At 45.5% G+C, this 15,899-nt stretch overlaps 1 protein-coding gene across 1 annotated transcript; it reads right to left on the bottom strand.

Annotated features, from left to right (window-relative positions):
• Positions 1-6,980: 6,980 nt before the first annotated feature.
• BAMBI (BMP and activin membrane bound inhibitor) lies at positions 6,981-11,471 on the bottom strand. Its single transcript, XM_042945220.1, has 3 exons — positions 11,393-11,471; positions 7,853-8,140; positions 6,981-7,399 (listed from the first exon to the last, which is right to left on the bottom strand). Exons 1-3 carry the CDS (start codon positions 11,466-11,468, stop codon positions 6,981-6,983), a joined length of 783 nt encoding a protein of 260 aa, XP_042801154.1. The 5' UTR covers positions 11,469-11,471.
• Between the last annotated feature and the right edge of the window lie 4,428 nt (positions 11,472-15,899).

Here is a 15,899-nt window from a genome sequence, read left to right as displayed (position 1 = left end):
GCGATCAGTGCTGCCCCGGATTTTGCACAGAGAATAGGTACGTTTCCTCTTTCCTGCCAAACAGTTTGCGTTTGAATGTTGACAACACTGCTGCTTTTAAAGAAATGGGGCTGCTCTTTTCCACACTTTATTCATATTTTTTTTAAGGTTGGTAAGGAAGAATACATTTTTTAGATGTTTTGTATTTATTTTTGAAAGAGAGCGCACGCGAGCATGCAAGGGGGAGGGGCGGGGGGGCGGTGAACAGAGGATCCAAAGCCGGCTCCACGTTGCTGACAGCCCCAAGCCCAATGCAGGGCCTGAACTCACGAACTGTGAGATCATGACCTGAGCTGAAGTCGGCCTCTCAGCGGACTGAGCCACCCAGGCACCCCATACTGGTATTTTTAACACACGCTACCGGAAGCCTGTTGACGGTTTGATCCAGCGCTCGTAGAAAATATAAATGTATGTTTATACATTATTATATAAATATAAATATAAATAATATAAATATAAAATACTTTTAATAAATAAAAGGCTTATGGGAAACTAGAAACAATAGTTAGGAAGTCATGATCATCCCCCCCTCCCCACGCACACGTTTTTTAACTTGCACTTCATTATTTAAAGTTACCTACGCAATAAGTAATTTTCTTGAGAGAACACTGATAATCAAAGAAACATATATAAAGGCTCAACTATAAAAGTACAAATGGATGCATAAGAGCCATTTGGATTTTGAAGTAAAAGGTAATCCTTTAATGAAGATGCTAGGTGTGTGGAGAGGGGTGGGTAATGTGTAACTAACCTTTGGTGTGACCTTGAATGCAGGACGCAGCAAGATATTTGTTGCTTTTATTATAGCCTCTGGTGAGAGGTTCAGTTCCGGAGGAGAAAAAAGGATCCGCCCAAGTTACCCCTGTGTGGCTGGGACAAGCAGGTTGAAGATGAAATAGCTTGCGGATTTCAGGTTCTTCACCTATTGGCCCAACAAAACTCTCAGCGGCTTATTTTTTTTAATTCCTTGGAGAAACACCGTGTGATGACAACTTTGGATACTTCGGAATACCTAGAATGAAAGTACAATTCTTAGCTTGATGGAGAATAAGGATATGCTTCTAGGTGAAAAGTAGTATCCTTAAATCAGCTTGGAGATGGGCACCAAGTTTAAAAGGTGGGGATGCATTTGACCTTAGCAATGCTTCATTAATTTTCAGATCCATTTCAATTGCTTCTCCTTAACTCCCTTCATGAGCAACTTGTTTTCCTTTGGACTTCCCATACGACATTGTAACTCTTTAACACAATAGTTCAGGAGTGCCTGGGTGGCTCAGTGGGTTAAGCATCTGACTCTTGATTTCTGCACAGGTCATGGCTCAGGTCATGAGCTCACCCTTCGTGAGTTCAAGCCCCACATGGGACTCGTCACTGACAATATGGACCTGGTTTGGGATTCTCTTCTCTCCCTCTTTCTCTACCCCTCCCCTGCTCGTGTGCTCATGCTCTCTCTCCCCCTCTCTCTCTCTCTCTCAAAATAAGCATTTTTAAAAATATTTTAAAAAATTAAACGATAGTTGAAAGAGTGGGGAAACCAAAGAGAAAGACAGTTGTTTATTTACTGACAGCCTGGATTCAGATGCTTACTGCAAGACATCTCATTCTCCCTTCACTTCATTCTCTCCTTGGATCACAGCAATTTACAAAGGCTATTGGTCTCCAGCCCCTCCCCACTGGGAGCTCACAGTTTAATCCCCAAATCCGGGTGAGAAATACCCCATTTATCGAGGCAACTGTGAGTGAAAGTCTTGGGTATCAAAATCACATCCACTAAATGTAGTAAAAAAAAAAAAAAAAAAAAAAAAGGAAAGAAAGAAAAGAAATGCCTCGGCGTGGACTCCCAACACTGGAAAAGTAAGAGACTGCTTTTAGAAGTGTGGTGTTTTTCCACTGTCCTCATCAGTTCCCCAGGGAAATTCCAAGGGGAAGAGACCAGGGATAAAGAGCTTTCTGTATTTCTCTTGGTTTTAACTGCTAAAACAATTTTTGTTCCATTAGGTTTGTAATATGAGAGCTTTCACAGTGAATTTACACAACAGCCTCTGACTTTATTAATTCATCACAACGAACTTAGTCTTCACGTGTCTAAAACAAATTGCTGACTTCCCACAAATTCCAACATCTGCTTACACACTGCCTTGAAAACTCGTTCAATGGAAAATGAGTCCAGGATTTCAAAGACTGTTCAGCTAGCATGGCACATATGTATACATGCTATATACATACGTGTATTTATATACATATAAACAGTTATCAACTCTGCTCTTCAGGATTCTGCTCAGGGTAATCCAACATCAGTCTGATCTGCAAGATACAGGCTGCTAAACGCAATCTGAAATAGCCTCCAACAGGCCGGCTGGCTACTAGCTACACTAGATGGAAGGAATCTCCTAGAAGTCTTGAGGAATGATGGATGGATGCCTTGAGATATTGTGTAATTGCTTATCCAAAGTGTCTCCCAGGATAGCTCATCAATGCCTTTCCTGGAATCTCTTTTAATATTCATAGAATGGCGAAAGTTTGTAGAACTATGGCTGGCAGGCCTCCCCCATAATACATACTTTGAAACTCTCCAAAGCAGATCCATTGGAAAATCGCCACTATCCTGCAAGCAGTATGCCCCTAGCTGGCTACCCCCATCTCCGACACCTCCCCAGGTCTATCTCCAAATTTCCAGAATGGCAGACAGGTGAATTACGCCATCACACCCCAAAATGGGCTACAGCATTAGCCGACTAGCCAGGACATGTTCAGGGTCGAAAACTGTACTCCAAAGAAAGAGTTGTCAAATTTTGAAAGCGCGTTTAATTTTGTTACTTCATTGGATCTCAGATTCTCAGATCAATTCTTAAATCAGCCGAGTGAGGACAACATTGACAGAATGACGAGAGGGAAGAAGAGTGAGTTGGTGTCTAAAACAGTCCTTTTTTCCATTACACTTGTGACCCACAGAGTCACTGACTAAATTAATTTCATCTAGGGAAATGAACTGGATTTTTTGCTAACTAGGACACCCTTCCCCACCCCACACCCCGCCCCCCACAACCCCAAATAGGTACATAAAACCAAAATGTTATCAGTGGCCACTAGATTAACCCAAAAGGAAACAATTATATATCTCATTAGTAGATGAGAGGCTAAAAGCAATAAATTAAAAACAAATATTAAAAATGCTATATGCATTCTGCAGTTCAGCTCGAGTATGCACGATCCGAAATACTACAGTCAGGTAAATAGCCACTGGAAAGGCAATAGCTCTCAAATTTTGAGGAATATTCTGTTGGGCCACTCTGGTTCACCCAAGACCCTCATGTATATTAATAGAAATAACGACTATACCTCCATACAATAATCTTATAGAGATTATCGCCCCCATTTTATGGGTAACAAAACTGAGTACTCAGAGAGCTTAAGTAATTTGCCCAAGTTCACACAGCTGGTAGAGACAATGGCAGCATTGGAACCCAGGCTGTGAGACTCCAAAGTGCACTTGACCACTACTATCCTGTATGAGTTGGGCCTCATCGTTCCGTGTAACTTTCAGAGGCTTAACGTTATTCGGGCCGAGACAGAGAAGAGGACCAATTAGAGGTTATAAGGAAAAAAATCTGTCCTGGCCCCAAAAAGGCTAGTTCCAGACTCATGATACTAGATGTCACTGCTTTCAAGCTTTTAGCCTATAATCAACCCATATTGAAACCAGATTTACGAGCTCTTCAGAGGAGAGCTTTGTGATTTTCTAAAGCAGACATGTTTGGTATTTTAGAAGGTCAAACCCCCTATGGTGCCGTGTTTTTAATAAAATCAGTTCAGCAGAAATTAGAGACACCCCAGTCAATTTCTAGGAAGCCTCTGAACCATTCAAAATAAGGGGGAGGGGGGGAAGAACATAAAAGACATAACCACGTACAGACCCATTTTTTCCAAAGGGGTAGAACGTAAGGGGTGTAGATATAGAAACATCATGGCAAATTTGGTCCCATTTGTCTCCGGTTTGGGCAAATTTCCACTTGGAAAAAATATTACTTTTGGGGGGAGTTCTATGTCAATATTAAACAAGGGCTGTTCCTGGTCAGCCCGGCCTTGTACTGTCACCTCAGAGTAACAGTAAACATCTCTATGAGGGAAAAACCAACAAACCAGTCATCATCACCTTTCTTACATCACCGAATCAGGTAGGTAGTTATTTCATGAAGGGCCCTTTATCTCCTCGCTTGGCAACTTCCACCCTCTCAGAGGAAAGCAAAAGGAGCGCCTATATTTAGTTCTTGGTAAAAATCAAAGTTGAGAAACCTGTAATATTTTCGTCGAAAGGCCAAGTTCTGCCCAGATCTGACTTTTAAGACTGGTGGCGAGGGCATGTGCGAATACAAGTGAATAAATATCTCATTTAGTATTTATGAATACTAACCATGAAGGGGAAAGGGCTCGTAATGAGGAAGAGACACAAGGCCAGTCTCTTATGCGGCTAGCACCTTAGCACCTGAGACACCCAGTCTGCCCACGAGGGCGGGGGGGGGGCCACAGGGCCACCACCCCACTGAACGGGGAGGTGTCAACCGCCTCGTGAGTTTCCAGAAGGAACAAGAGGCAGCGAACGCAGAACACGGAAGTGGAGACATTCGACGTTCACCTTCCACAAAATGTGATCGCAGCACCCGCCGAGACCCAGGCCCTTCCTGGAGGATGGAGTTTCCTGGTTTCCGAGTGTTTCAAAACAGAAGACTATTTTTTATTCTTTTTTTTAAAGATTTATTTCTGAGTAATCTCTACACCCAATGCCCGCAACCCCGAGATCCGGAATCGTATGCCCTACCAACTAAGCCAGCCAGGCACCCCCAACACAGGACTTGAAATCCTTCGTTGCCTTATTTAAGGAATTGCCGAGTTCCTGGTTAACTGGTATTTGGAAGAAATGAGGTGAATAGAGAATAACAGCAGGGCCAGCAGGGGAAAACTAACTACACAGAGCTAATACAAACACTGCCTACCCGGAAGAATCGCCGAGCTCGTAGGATGCTGTGCATGAAAGGAGAATGGCAAAGGAGCGGGAAGTCTTCATTTTCAAGCTGCGAAGCTCCTGTAATTTGATCTGGAGTACAAGTGCAGGTGAGGGTAGAAACCCCAACGACTGGCAACTTCAGTGAAGTCTCTTCCCTAGACAGGTGTGCATAGTTAGGCCCCACAATTCTGTGGCTCCCTCAAGAAGTGCCACTCCTAAAACTTAACCCATTTTATAAACTGTAAACCACGCGTGCAAGAACCGTAATTCTCAAAAAGCACAATACGAATGCTGTCATTTATTAAAATGTGTATTTATTCCATAGCCTACTTTGTATGGGGCTGTGGTCTACCAATTATTAAATAATCTAGGTTACTGTTTTTAGACTAGTCATTGCAACTCAGATTCTTCCATGAACGTGGCTACTGCATCTGTCTTCAGGGATCCAAATTATGCTGATCATAAAATATTCCCCCAAATACGCACACACGCAAAGAATCCCTTAACACTTATCAAAGACAACCCCATACTCAAATATGCAGACTATAGGTTAATTTTTAGCAGAAGTTTCAAATATACAAAAGAATCGAGGAAAAAAAAAATCCTATGTGGCAAATTCTTCTCACGTGTAAGATAACAAAGACCTATTTGGGGGAAAAATATGCAAATGCAGCATGGGTTTAAATTCAGCCTGAGAAGTGTTGCCAGACAGAAAAGTCCGGCAGGAATGGAAACACAGTCTATCAGTGGCTGAAGTCAATGTCAGGGGCAGGGGGTCCCAGTCGTACTGTGTGTTCTTTAAATCTCAATTGATACAAATAACGTTCACTGTTGAAACCCTTTCTAAACATTGAGAGGTAAAAAAAAAAAACAAAAAACAAGTTAGCATAACACTGTGTTGAAGGAAGGTTTGCAAACTAGGAGCATGATACAATCAAGTTTGGCTAATTTGGGGTCCACAATATTTAACGTGATTTGACACAAAGTTAACCGATAAATTAATCAACAGCAAAAGGAGACAATGACTAACTTGGACTAGGAGAAGAAGTTTCCTTTAGTGGGTTTGGTCTGGCTTTCCTTTTGGGGTTGGAGGTAGACACATTTTAAAAAGAAGCATTCCAGAGCATCTGGAGTAAGCTGAGAAATATTACCTTTGCTAAGGCAACTCCAGATACTGATCCATCTTATCTGACCTGGTATAAGTAAGTCTAAGATTTCTCGCAGATAAAAGCTAAAAACCAGAACTGTCCTAACAAAAAACGGGGGGGGGGGGGGGGGGGGGGGGTGAGACACTGAACGATGGGCAGTACACATTTGGAAATTTTCCACGCTGTGAGAAAATTACAAATACACAAGGAAGAATGAACAAGATCTTGGTCTTGTTTCAAAACAAAACAAAACAAAACAAAACAAAACAAAACAAAAGTCAAGCCCAATCCTAGAGTGGAGACCTTATCAGAATCAGCAACAGTAGAATCAACAACAGATCTTCGTTTGTGGAATGAACGTGTCGTTTCTTACACTTCCCACTTAGTTTGTTTTTAATTTATGACAAGACACGGCTAAATTTCAGACAAAAAATATAGATATATTTTTTAAATCTTTACAATAAATCAGGACGTCGGAGCTGACACAGAGCACATGTCAGTTTATTTAGGTGCTCGATTCCAGCTCGCGCAGATGCAAATAACCCTGGTAACAGTTGAGTGCACAGTCCTCTCTTTGCTTTTTCTAATTTTAAAGCAAAGAATACATCTGACTGCCTTCAAGTCTGTGCAAATAATCCTTCAGAAGAAATATCCAAGATTCTGTCCGCAGAGGTCGTTTGGTCTCTCCCAGATGATGACGTGAGTTTGTTTTTCTTCAGATAAAGTGCTCCTGTCCAGCAGAACTCAAGGCCTTCAAAGCGTCCGAGAACTTGGGTGCGGATGAGGCCCTGTCATACGAACTCCAGCTTCCCGTGCCCGCTGTACATGCCCCAGTGAACGAGCGAGAGGATCTTGTCGTTGCTGAGGTCCGCCTGCCTCAGTTTGTCACAGGTCAGGCAGCAATTCTCGTGCCCGCTCACGGGCACCATGCATTCCAAGTCCAACTTTGCCACCTGCCCCTTTTTGGAATGGTGTCCGTGAAAGCTGTAATGCAAACGCGACAGCATCTGCTGCCGCTGGTCCTGCAGTCTCTTGTTCTCGCTTCGAAGCATCCTCAAGGCTAACATGATAAGCAACACTAAAATCAGGCCGCCGGCGATGGGAACAGCGATCACTGCTGCCCGGAACCACAACTCTTTGGAAGAGGTCAGCTCCTGCACTTTGGTGATGAGGTTCCTGCTCCCGTCGTGCCGATACCGGTTTCCTGGTCCTGAGGGAGTACAAGGAACGAGGAGACTGTGTTAACCCCTCCTGTGGACTGGACACTTACGATCATCTATCCGTCTGGCACGACGCACCCCATCTAAAAGAAGCTTACAGTGACCTCGGCAACTTTCAGAAAATGAATGTTGCAAACACGATGCCCAGAGGCTTATAAAAAAACAGGTGTTTAGAGACTGTCGTTACTGAAGAGCAATGGTCTTCTGAGGTCTTGAACGTGTAGAAAAACCAGGCAAAGCCCATCGTGTAGACAGACATCTAATGCTCAGGCAGACATAAAAGCGACTCAACAGAGATGCATCTTTGCACCCAGCCATGCCTCTCCCTCCGGTGTCTCTAATTACATTCACAGCAAAATCAACAGCAGCAGGCACACCAAGTCGCGGCTGCCACAAGCCCGTAGATCAGGCAAGCGTTGTGGTTAGAAAGGGCTTCCACCTACCTGAGGCCTCCCCCTTGGGAGGAGCCAGGACATCCTGCAGCCCTCTGTAATTGCACATATCTTCATGACAGCATCCCAGCGTGGGCATGGTGGTGCCAGAGTGGTTCCGTGCCTGTTTGGCTTGGCAGACGTCCGCTGTGCTCGCGAGAGAGTCCAGGCAGCCATGGGTGAGCGGGGAATTTGTGTTCTGGGGATCGAGAAGTCTAGAGAAGCAGGCGCTCAGCTCAGATTTACACATATAGCCAGTGGCCACGCAGTGGGCAGCATCACAATAGCATCTGATTTCACCTGAAAACAAGGAGAAATTGCGTCACACTCCTTCAGGGGGCAGATAATGCATCCCCCTAAGCAACTGCTAAATCGCCAAGATCAAAGGCACTAACTTTTAGAATATTCAGCTGAGCGCCTACAATGGCAGTCCCCGGTAGACTGGAAAAGCCCTAGGTGCTTAAGTTTCAATCCAGTTCAATGTAATTTTAGAAATGTATTAATCCCAATTGCAGAGTATCAGAGTTCAGCCACGTCTGATGAGTTAGCAAGGAATTAAAAATACTACTGTTGGTTTTGAAGGAAAACAATCATCACGATAATTTCTACCGTAAGGTAAATTACACTGTTTATTCATCTTAATCCTACGTGACCATACAACATAAAAATGCTAGGCTTTTTGATTTTGTCAGTATAAATATTTGATCGGAACTACTGAATTGTTTACTACCTTAAAGGGCTGTGCCAAGATTTAAGAGCTTTAGCTAACACCTTATAAAGTTATTAACTAGAAACACAACAATCTAGAAATTGCTCCGGTCAGGAGGTTTTAAAACTATGAAACTGGGCAGCTATTTGCAACCTCTCTAGAAAAGGCAAACTTTGCCTATAAAGATCTTTTCATGCAGAGGAGCTTTTAGTCAGTATATTGTAAAACAGGAACTAGGCAGTTTACAATTAGTGGTTTGCTTGCCAAAGTCAATTTCTTTCAGCCCAAATGGAAAGTCATAAAACTGGGGGCGGAGGGGGGGGGGGGGGGGAGAGAGCGGGAGGAGGGGTGGCGGGTATTAAAAAAAAAAAAAAAAAAAAAAAGGCAAAGCTAACTTCTCCGCCCCTTAACTCCCCAGTTTTACATGTAATTCAACATGGGATCTAAAAGGGGAAACATTGAAACTGAAAATCCTCCCCTGGTTGAATGAAAAATCCTTAAGGAAACCTCAAATTTTTCTCCAGGAAGTGATTAAAAGTTTCCTTTATAAAACTTATTTGGGGAGTTGCAAGTCACTAGTAACATTTTGCTGCATGCGCGCCCTGAGGCTTTTAGCATCAATTTCTAGTTGAAATAATCTGGGTCTCCGAGCTGTCCCTAATACCATAGCTGACAGTGGACTCAGGTCACTGTCGTATGCCACAACTAAAGCTACTAGAACGGAACTTAGGCACACTACCCCTTCCCGGCTTCCCAATCTGAAGTTCTGTCTAGTTACTGAAACCTGTGCTCTGAAATTAAACACCAGGGACTGTGGCTTTATAGACCTCTTCCTACCCTCTCCTTTCTTCCTCCTCCTCTCCCTGAATGCGAATGCCTGAGTAAGGTGTCTCATTTAATTATCTGTCCAGATTCCAGGCCACCGTATGGTGTGCTCAGTTTTCACCAGAGGCTGCTAATGCTTCGGTTCTTAAAAAAAAAAAAACAACAAAAAAACAAAAAACCAAAACCTGCCAGCTAAACACAGATCTTTGGCAATGGGGAGTTTTTAACCGTCCAAAGCTGGAGGTCTTTCTCCTATCCTAAATCTGCGCTCCCTGTCCCGGGTCTGGGCCCAAGTCCCTTACCCGGGGAAGACCTTGGGGCTGGAAACCCGCTTTGGCTGGGTTTTTGTCTCCTCTTTCCAATCTTGATGTTTTGCATAAAGGTCACCACTCCTAGGTGGGGAGGACTACATATCCCTAGTCTAACAAATTCCATGTATAGATTTAAAGTAGAAATAAAACAGATGAAAAGTCCATTCTGATCCTATTCACCTCACTCCTAGCACAGAAAAAGAAAAAAAAAAAGTTAAATGTTTATGAGAGCCTATTTAAAATGCTATATTTGCCATGACCTAAAACAGTCTAATAAAATTTTGACAGGTAACTACGAAAGTTCTAACAACTTTTTTTTTTTAATTGGAGCCACATTTGAACAAGTTGAATGGACTTTTGTATTACTGTATTAAAACTATATTTCTGTCGTTTCATAAAGTTTCTTCCTGTGGCATGCGAAAGGCCCAAAAAGGGGACTGGTATTTGAAAACAGTGAACAATGCTCTTCTGTTCCCCCCCCCCTTTCTTGTTACTGTATGTAGTGATTACACAAAAATGTCTGCTTTAGTCAAGATGGCTACAGGAGAGACTGCTGGCTTCTTTTAAAGCTTTTGAAGTCCGCAGCAGTCAGAAATCTCTGATCCCCTAATTATATCATTATCAGGCACATAGTTTCGGTATCTGTGACTTCATGTCAGCCTCAGTCCCTCCCTGTTCTGCCGGCCTTTGATAGGGCCAGGAGGCTCCCCTCTGCAGGCTACCAGGGCTGTTATTTAGGGTTAATTACACCCTTCCTTCCAAAATAAATAAATACTGTAGCACATCATCCTTGCTGGGCTAGCTTATCCTTTAACCTCATGCCTGCTACATGGCAATTAGAGAAGGGGGGTGGTGCAAAAGCGAAATAACGCTTCCCAGTTAAAAAAAAAAATTATCTGTTCACACAACTATTCATGGAGTTGGGGAGGGGGGAGGTGAGGGGAGGGTAACGTTGAAATCTAGGAGTTCTGGTTATTTCGACCTGAAAGGCGAAAGCCTGCAGGGGGAAATAAAGACCCTGACCTGTGCCTCTTTTTCTTTCTTTTCTTTTGTTTTCTCTTTCTTTTTTTGGTAGTGTGTAAAATACGAGGTGAGCGGTAAGTGGGACCGCTGACAGAGCCTCCTCGTCCCAGCCACCGCGAAGCCACACAGCACACAACTCCTGCACAGAGACACACACTTCGAGCACCTACTCTCGCACAGGGAGTCACGCACACTCGCTGGCTCACAAAGACACTCACACACACAAAGCCACAGTGGCGGACAGGGCCGCACGTGGAGACGTGCGGGGACACCCCCACACTCCAGCGCAGTGCCGCCCGGCCGCCCCCGCCCTCGCCCTCGGGGTGCGCAGGGAGGCGGCGGCCCAGCGCACTCCACCGCCCCGCTCCCCGGCTGCAGACGTTCAGAAGTTCGCTACGGACGGACTTCCAAAAACATTGCGACAAGCACTTGCCCTGAGGTCTGACTCCACCTCCACGCGCCGCGCCCGGGACACCCGAGGGGGCGGCCGCGAAGCCACCGTCGCGACTTCTAAGAACAGGCAACTTGTCGCGACCTGCGGGCTCCAGCGCGGGAGGAAACCTCGCCCGCCGCTAACAAAGCCTTGGCAGCCGCCTTCAAAGGCCCGCGGCGGCGGCCGCCCCGGGACCCCCGCGCGCCCCTCCCCGGGGAGCCCGCGCCCCGGGCCGGCCGGCGGGCACCCACCTTTGGTGAGCAGCACGGCCATGGCGCAGAGTTCGAGCTGCAGCCAGATGAAGATGTAGCTGGAATGGCGATCCATTGACGCCCCCCACGGCCGCGGCGCCCCCGCCGGCTCCCGGAGCCGCGGCGCAACTGCAGCCTACGACTCCCGGAGCGCGCAGTGCATGGGTGCTGCCCGGGGCGGCGGGCGCCGTCAGCGACAGGGCGAGGGCCCCGGCCGCGGCCGGAGCATGGAGCGCGGCTTGAGGGGCGCGGAGGAGCCCAGACGACTTTCGCGACTCGACTCCGCAGCCAGCGACTCCTCCGCTCCGCTCGGCGCTGCACTCCCGCGTGAGCTACCGGCCTCGATCCGCGTTGGCCGGGCACTCCGCGAGGGGAGAAGCTCCCCGAGCGCACGCAGAGACCGCCAGCCGCGAGCTCCAGCCTGCGCCCGCCTCAGCCGGCCCGGATCCGCGCCGTAAATAGCGCCCCGCGCCGGGAGCCGGCCAGACACCGCCCCGCCCCCGGCCCCGCCCCGGCAGCGCCAGCGCCGTCCGATTGGCCGCCAGCCTCCAGTCAATCATCCCCGCGGCGAGGAGGCGGGCCCAGAGGGGGGCCAGGAGGGACCTGCCCCGCGGCTCCTGGCGGCGCCGGCGTCTAGGGCCGCGGGCTGGGAGGCTGCCGTCTCCCGCGCTCCCCCTCGCGGATGCCTGCGCGTCCGTGACCTTGTGGAGGCGCGGGGTCGATCCCAGCCTCCGGGTCTGTCTCTGGCACTCGACACCGAGACCCTCACAACTCAGCCTTGGGCCGGCTTCTTTTTTGTTGCCCCCGAAACACGCGAGAGACCGCGCGGCCGCCTGCGAAAGCCCTCCCGGGCCACGCTGCGCGCTTTAGGAACCCCAGGGACAAGTGGCGGTCCGCCGGCGTGCGCCGACGGCCAAGGCGCCCCTGCCCAACCCTCCTGGCTTGCGTGTGGCCAAGGAGGGGGTTCCGTCGGGAGCCCGGAAGGGGGGCGGCCGGGCGGTAGGGTCTGCTTTCTGCCTTCCCCCAGCCGCCCTCCCTCTCAGCGCATCCGCCTCGAGCCGCCTGCCCTGTGATCAATAAAGCCCAGACAGACAGACTGTTGATCAGTGGGAGCCGCTAAGTTCTCCTGGGTAGACAGGGGACGAGTAGCCGGCTAGAGACACTTAACGAAAATTAGCAAATCCAAAAGCACCCGGCGCCAGCGAGACGACACTGGCCGAGACTGACACTCAATTAACCACCCCCCAAACAATCGCAGGCAAACACACCGGCTGACTCTGATCAATATCAGTCCCGCAGTGATCTCCTTTCTGAGATACTAATTCATTTATTAGGACTTGCAGGGCTGTCGGCCCCAACGTACCCAAAGGCGTTCCTGGAGGTTGTGCTGTTTTTTTGTTTGGTTTGTTTTTGTTGGTTTGTTTTGTTTTGGTTTGGTTTTTTAGGAGGTGAAATTCAACTTAAAACTCTTGATCCGAGGGAATGCTCTTGTATCCCTTCCTCCCATAACCTGAGATTAACAAGTCAACCATTTGCGAAATTTCCTTTTAGGATCAGCCAACATTTCCCTACCTGATAAAAATGTCAAGGCAGCGGGGGGGGGGGGGGGGGGGGGGGGGGGGGGGGAGGGGGAAGAGGAAAAAAGCATTTAATTCTAAGGTGGGAGATGTAAAGTCAAACCCTTTAGGACTATTGTACAGAAACGACCTTGAAGACTAAGAAAAAAATGTACATGTCTGGAGGACCGAAAATCAAGGTGAACCTTGTAAATTAAAGTTATTGAAAGTTCACAGAGGATACAGGATACAGTTAATGAAATTGCCATTAAAAAATAATGTTTATATGCAGAAAAAATAAAATAATTTCATAAGTTGATGCGCTGTCCATTACTTCACTAGATCAAAATTGCATCTAAAAAAGATGGGAGAAGTTTTAGGGGGAAATTAACCTGGCTGGAGCACCAGGTAAACTGCAGGCATTTCTCAAATGGTGGGTTGACCCTTGCTCCTGAGGAGTCTGATTAGAACTGCCTGACATCTGCTTCTTTGACAAGTTAACAGTTCTAAGGGGTTCACGAGACAGTACTTTTCACATAAGGACACACTCTTTTTTTAACTCTAGAAGAGTCCATCATTAGCTAAAAGGAAGCTTTTAGAGTATATTCATTCAACTATCTTGAAGCGCCCACTATAGGCCAGGCTCAGTGTTTGGGGTTATAAAGATGTCAGAACCTAAACAGTAAATCACTAACAATGGAGTGGGGCGATGATAGAGATTTATGTGCACAATGTTATGCTGCATAAAGAAAGAAGAGATAACTAGACAGGAAGTTAAAGAAGTCCACGAGGTCTGCTGGAAGCAGTGACATCAGGCATGACTCCTAAAGAACAAAGAGAGTTGCAAGGAGACCATTACAAGCATAGAGGACCATGGGAACTTAGGCATGAAATTTATTGACTGCATTGGGGGATATAGGTGGTAAGTAGGGGATAGGGAGTTGGGACTGTGAGCAATTCTTTGTTGTTGGAGCATAAAATGTGAAGCAAGGAGTGGGCAGAGATGCACCAGGAAATAACTAGATTTACCTGTAATGCAAATAAATACTTGTTTAATGGAAGGCAGTCTGGGGGATGTGTTGATGAAAGTTCTATTGTAGTGAACGCTTTCTGAGCGCCTTTCAAAGAATATCCGATTTCTCTGTAGTGGGCATTGGCAGCCAGACCAGGGGCCTCTGTCCCTCTAGCCATAGGTAGTCACATGATCCCAGTTGGGCCAATTAAGTTCTCTCTCCTCCATCTTTGGCCAGAGATGCTGGTCAATCTGTAGAGGCCAATTCACAGGAGACATACAAATTCTGAATCCACCTGTGTGCAGAGAAAAAGAAAAATGACAAAGATGTAAGTCCAAATGGATTCACAGTCACATGGTGCCACTTCGGGTCCTTAGGTTCCATATTAAGGTTAACTCAGGCACCTAGGTAAGTCCCCCTCTCCCCTTTTTTAAAAAATTTATTTATTTTTGAGGGAGAGAGAGAGACAGAGTGAGGTGGGGGAGGGGCAGAGAGAGAGGGAGACACAGAATCCGAAGCAGTCTCCAGGCTCCAAACTACCAGCACAGAACTCGACAAGGGGCTTAAACCCACAAGCAGTGAGATCATCACCTGAGCTGAAGTCAGATGCCTAACTGACTGAGCCACCCAGGTGCCCCTGTAAGTTCCCCTTTTTACTTAAGGTTCTTTTACTTTCAACCCAAAGGGTGTGAACTATAATACTTGTATTTTATTGAATTCATTTTGACTTTCATCATTCCAGGATATCTACTTTTTTTGTTTCAAACACAGAGTAAGAATGTATGATCCATTCTTCAGACAATGATTTCAGCTCTTTTGTTTTTATTATTAGTTTAATGGGCAGGCTTTTTAAATGGCCAGAAATTAGTTTTAAGAAAAACAAGTCTGCGCTTTATCTAATGGTTTTGGAGCAGACGTGGACTTTTCAACTAAGTGAACAAGAGTGTTTGAATCAATGTGGAAAGTAAAAATTATTTTATGGATAATATGTCAATTATAAGGCCATATTCATAGTTGAGAGAATAGGTAACAATTTTAATTCAATTTAAGACTCAAGCAAATTGCTTCTCTATAGAATTTTACTTGCATTTTATGAATAATTCAGTTATTACTTTCCTACACATAGGTCGGTAAGGAGAAGAGAAAATAGTAAAAGCTAATGTCTTTTGGAAATTTAAATTAAGAAATGAACTCAGTGGCCAAAATTCTTTTCACTCTTATGAAGGGAATTACGAAAATATAAGCTGGAATCAGCTATGCATGCCTGAGAACAGAAAGCTGATTCTAGACCTAACAATAATATTAAAAGTTATAATAGTTTACTATTATTACCTTCAAAGAGTGTTCTAGATACGTTTTATCCACAGACATATGGATACGTATTATGTACATTATATATATTATATATAAGTATATAATCACAACATGCTGCTATGACACATTTGTATGGTAGTTCTACACCACAGAATAACTTTCTAAATTTTATTTTTTCTATAAATAGTAAAAAAAAAAAAAAAAAGGGTGGTGTATGTTCAACCCGTTTTGTTAACACAGCTATAAATACCAGTCTCTGCTTACTCAAATAATGCCATTGTTTTCCAAGGTTATATGTGATCCCCATTTTCAGTAATGACTCTCTCTTCACAATGCAGATGAAAAATAACTCTTGGTACATTTTGTTCGGAGAGAAACCGTTGTGTTCATGTCCCTGGCTAGCATACAAACAACTCTTACAGTCTAGGGATAGAATCTAACATTTCTTCTACCAACTAACAATCCACAGAGGTTAGATAACACTTTGAATTCCCAGTAGCAGCTTTTTAAAAAAGTCATTTGTTCTCAGTAGAAGTTAGGAGTTCAGAACTCAAGTTTACTTTCATTGGAATGAAGTCAAAGGTGAGTGATTAGCCCAGCCTACAGGAATGGCTGTCTAGTGAA

The sequence above is a fragment of the Panthera leo genome, chromosome B4 (assembly GCF_018350215.1).
Source record: "Panthera leo isolate Ple1 chromosome B4, P.leo_Ple1_pat1.1, whole genome shotgun sequence".
In the NCBI taxonomy this organism is placed as follows: domain Eukaryota; kingdom Metazoa; phylum Chordata; class Mammalia; order Carnivora; family Felidae; genus Panthera; species Panthera leo.
This window is presented reverse-complemented; position numbering and strand designations above follow the sequence as displayed.

Coding starts and splice junctions, on each gene's coding strand:
- BAMBI (XM_042945220.1), bottom strand. CDS start 11,468: ATGGATCGCCATTCCAGCTACATCTTCATCTGGCTGCAGCTCGAACTC. Junction 8,141..11,392: donor GGCCGTGCTGCTCACCAAAG/GTGGGTGCCCGC, acceptor CCTTGTTTTCAG/GTGAAATCAGATGCTATTGT. Junction 7,400..7,852: donor TCCCAAGGGGGAGGCCTCAG/GTAGGTGGAAGC, acceptor GTACTCCCTCAG/GACCAGGAAACCGGTATCGG.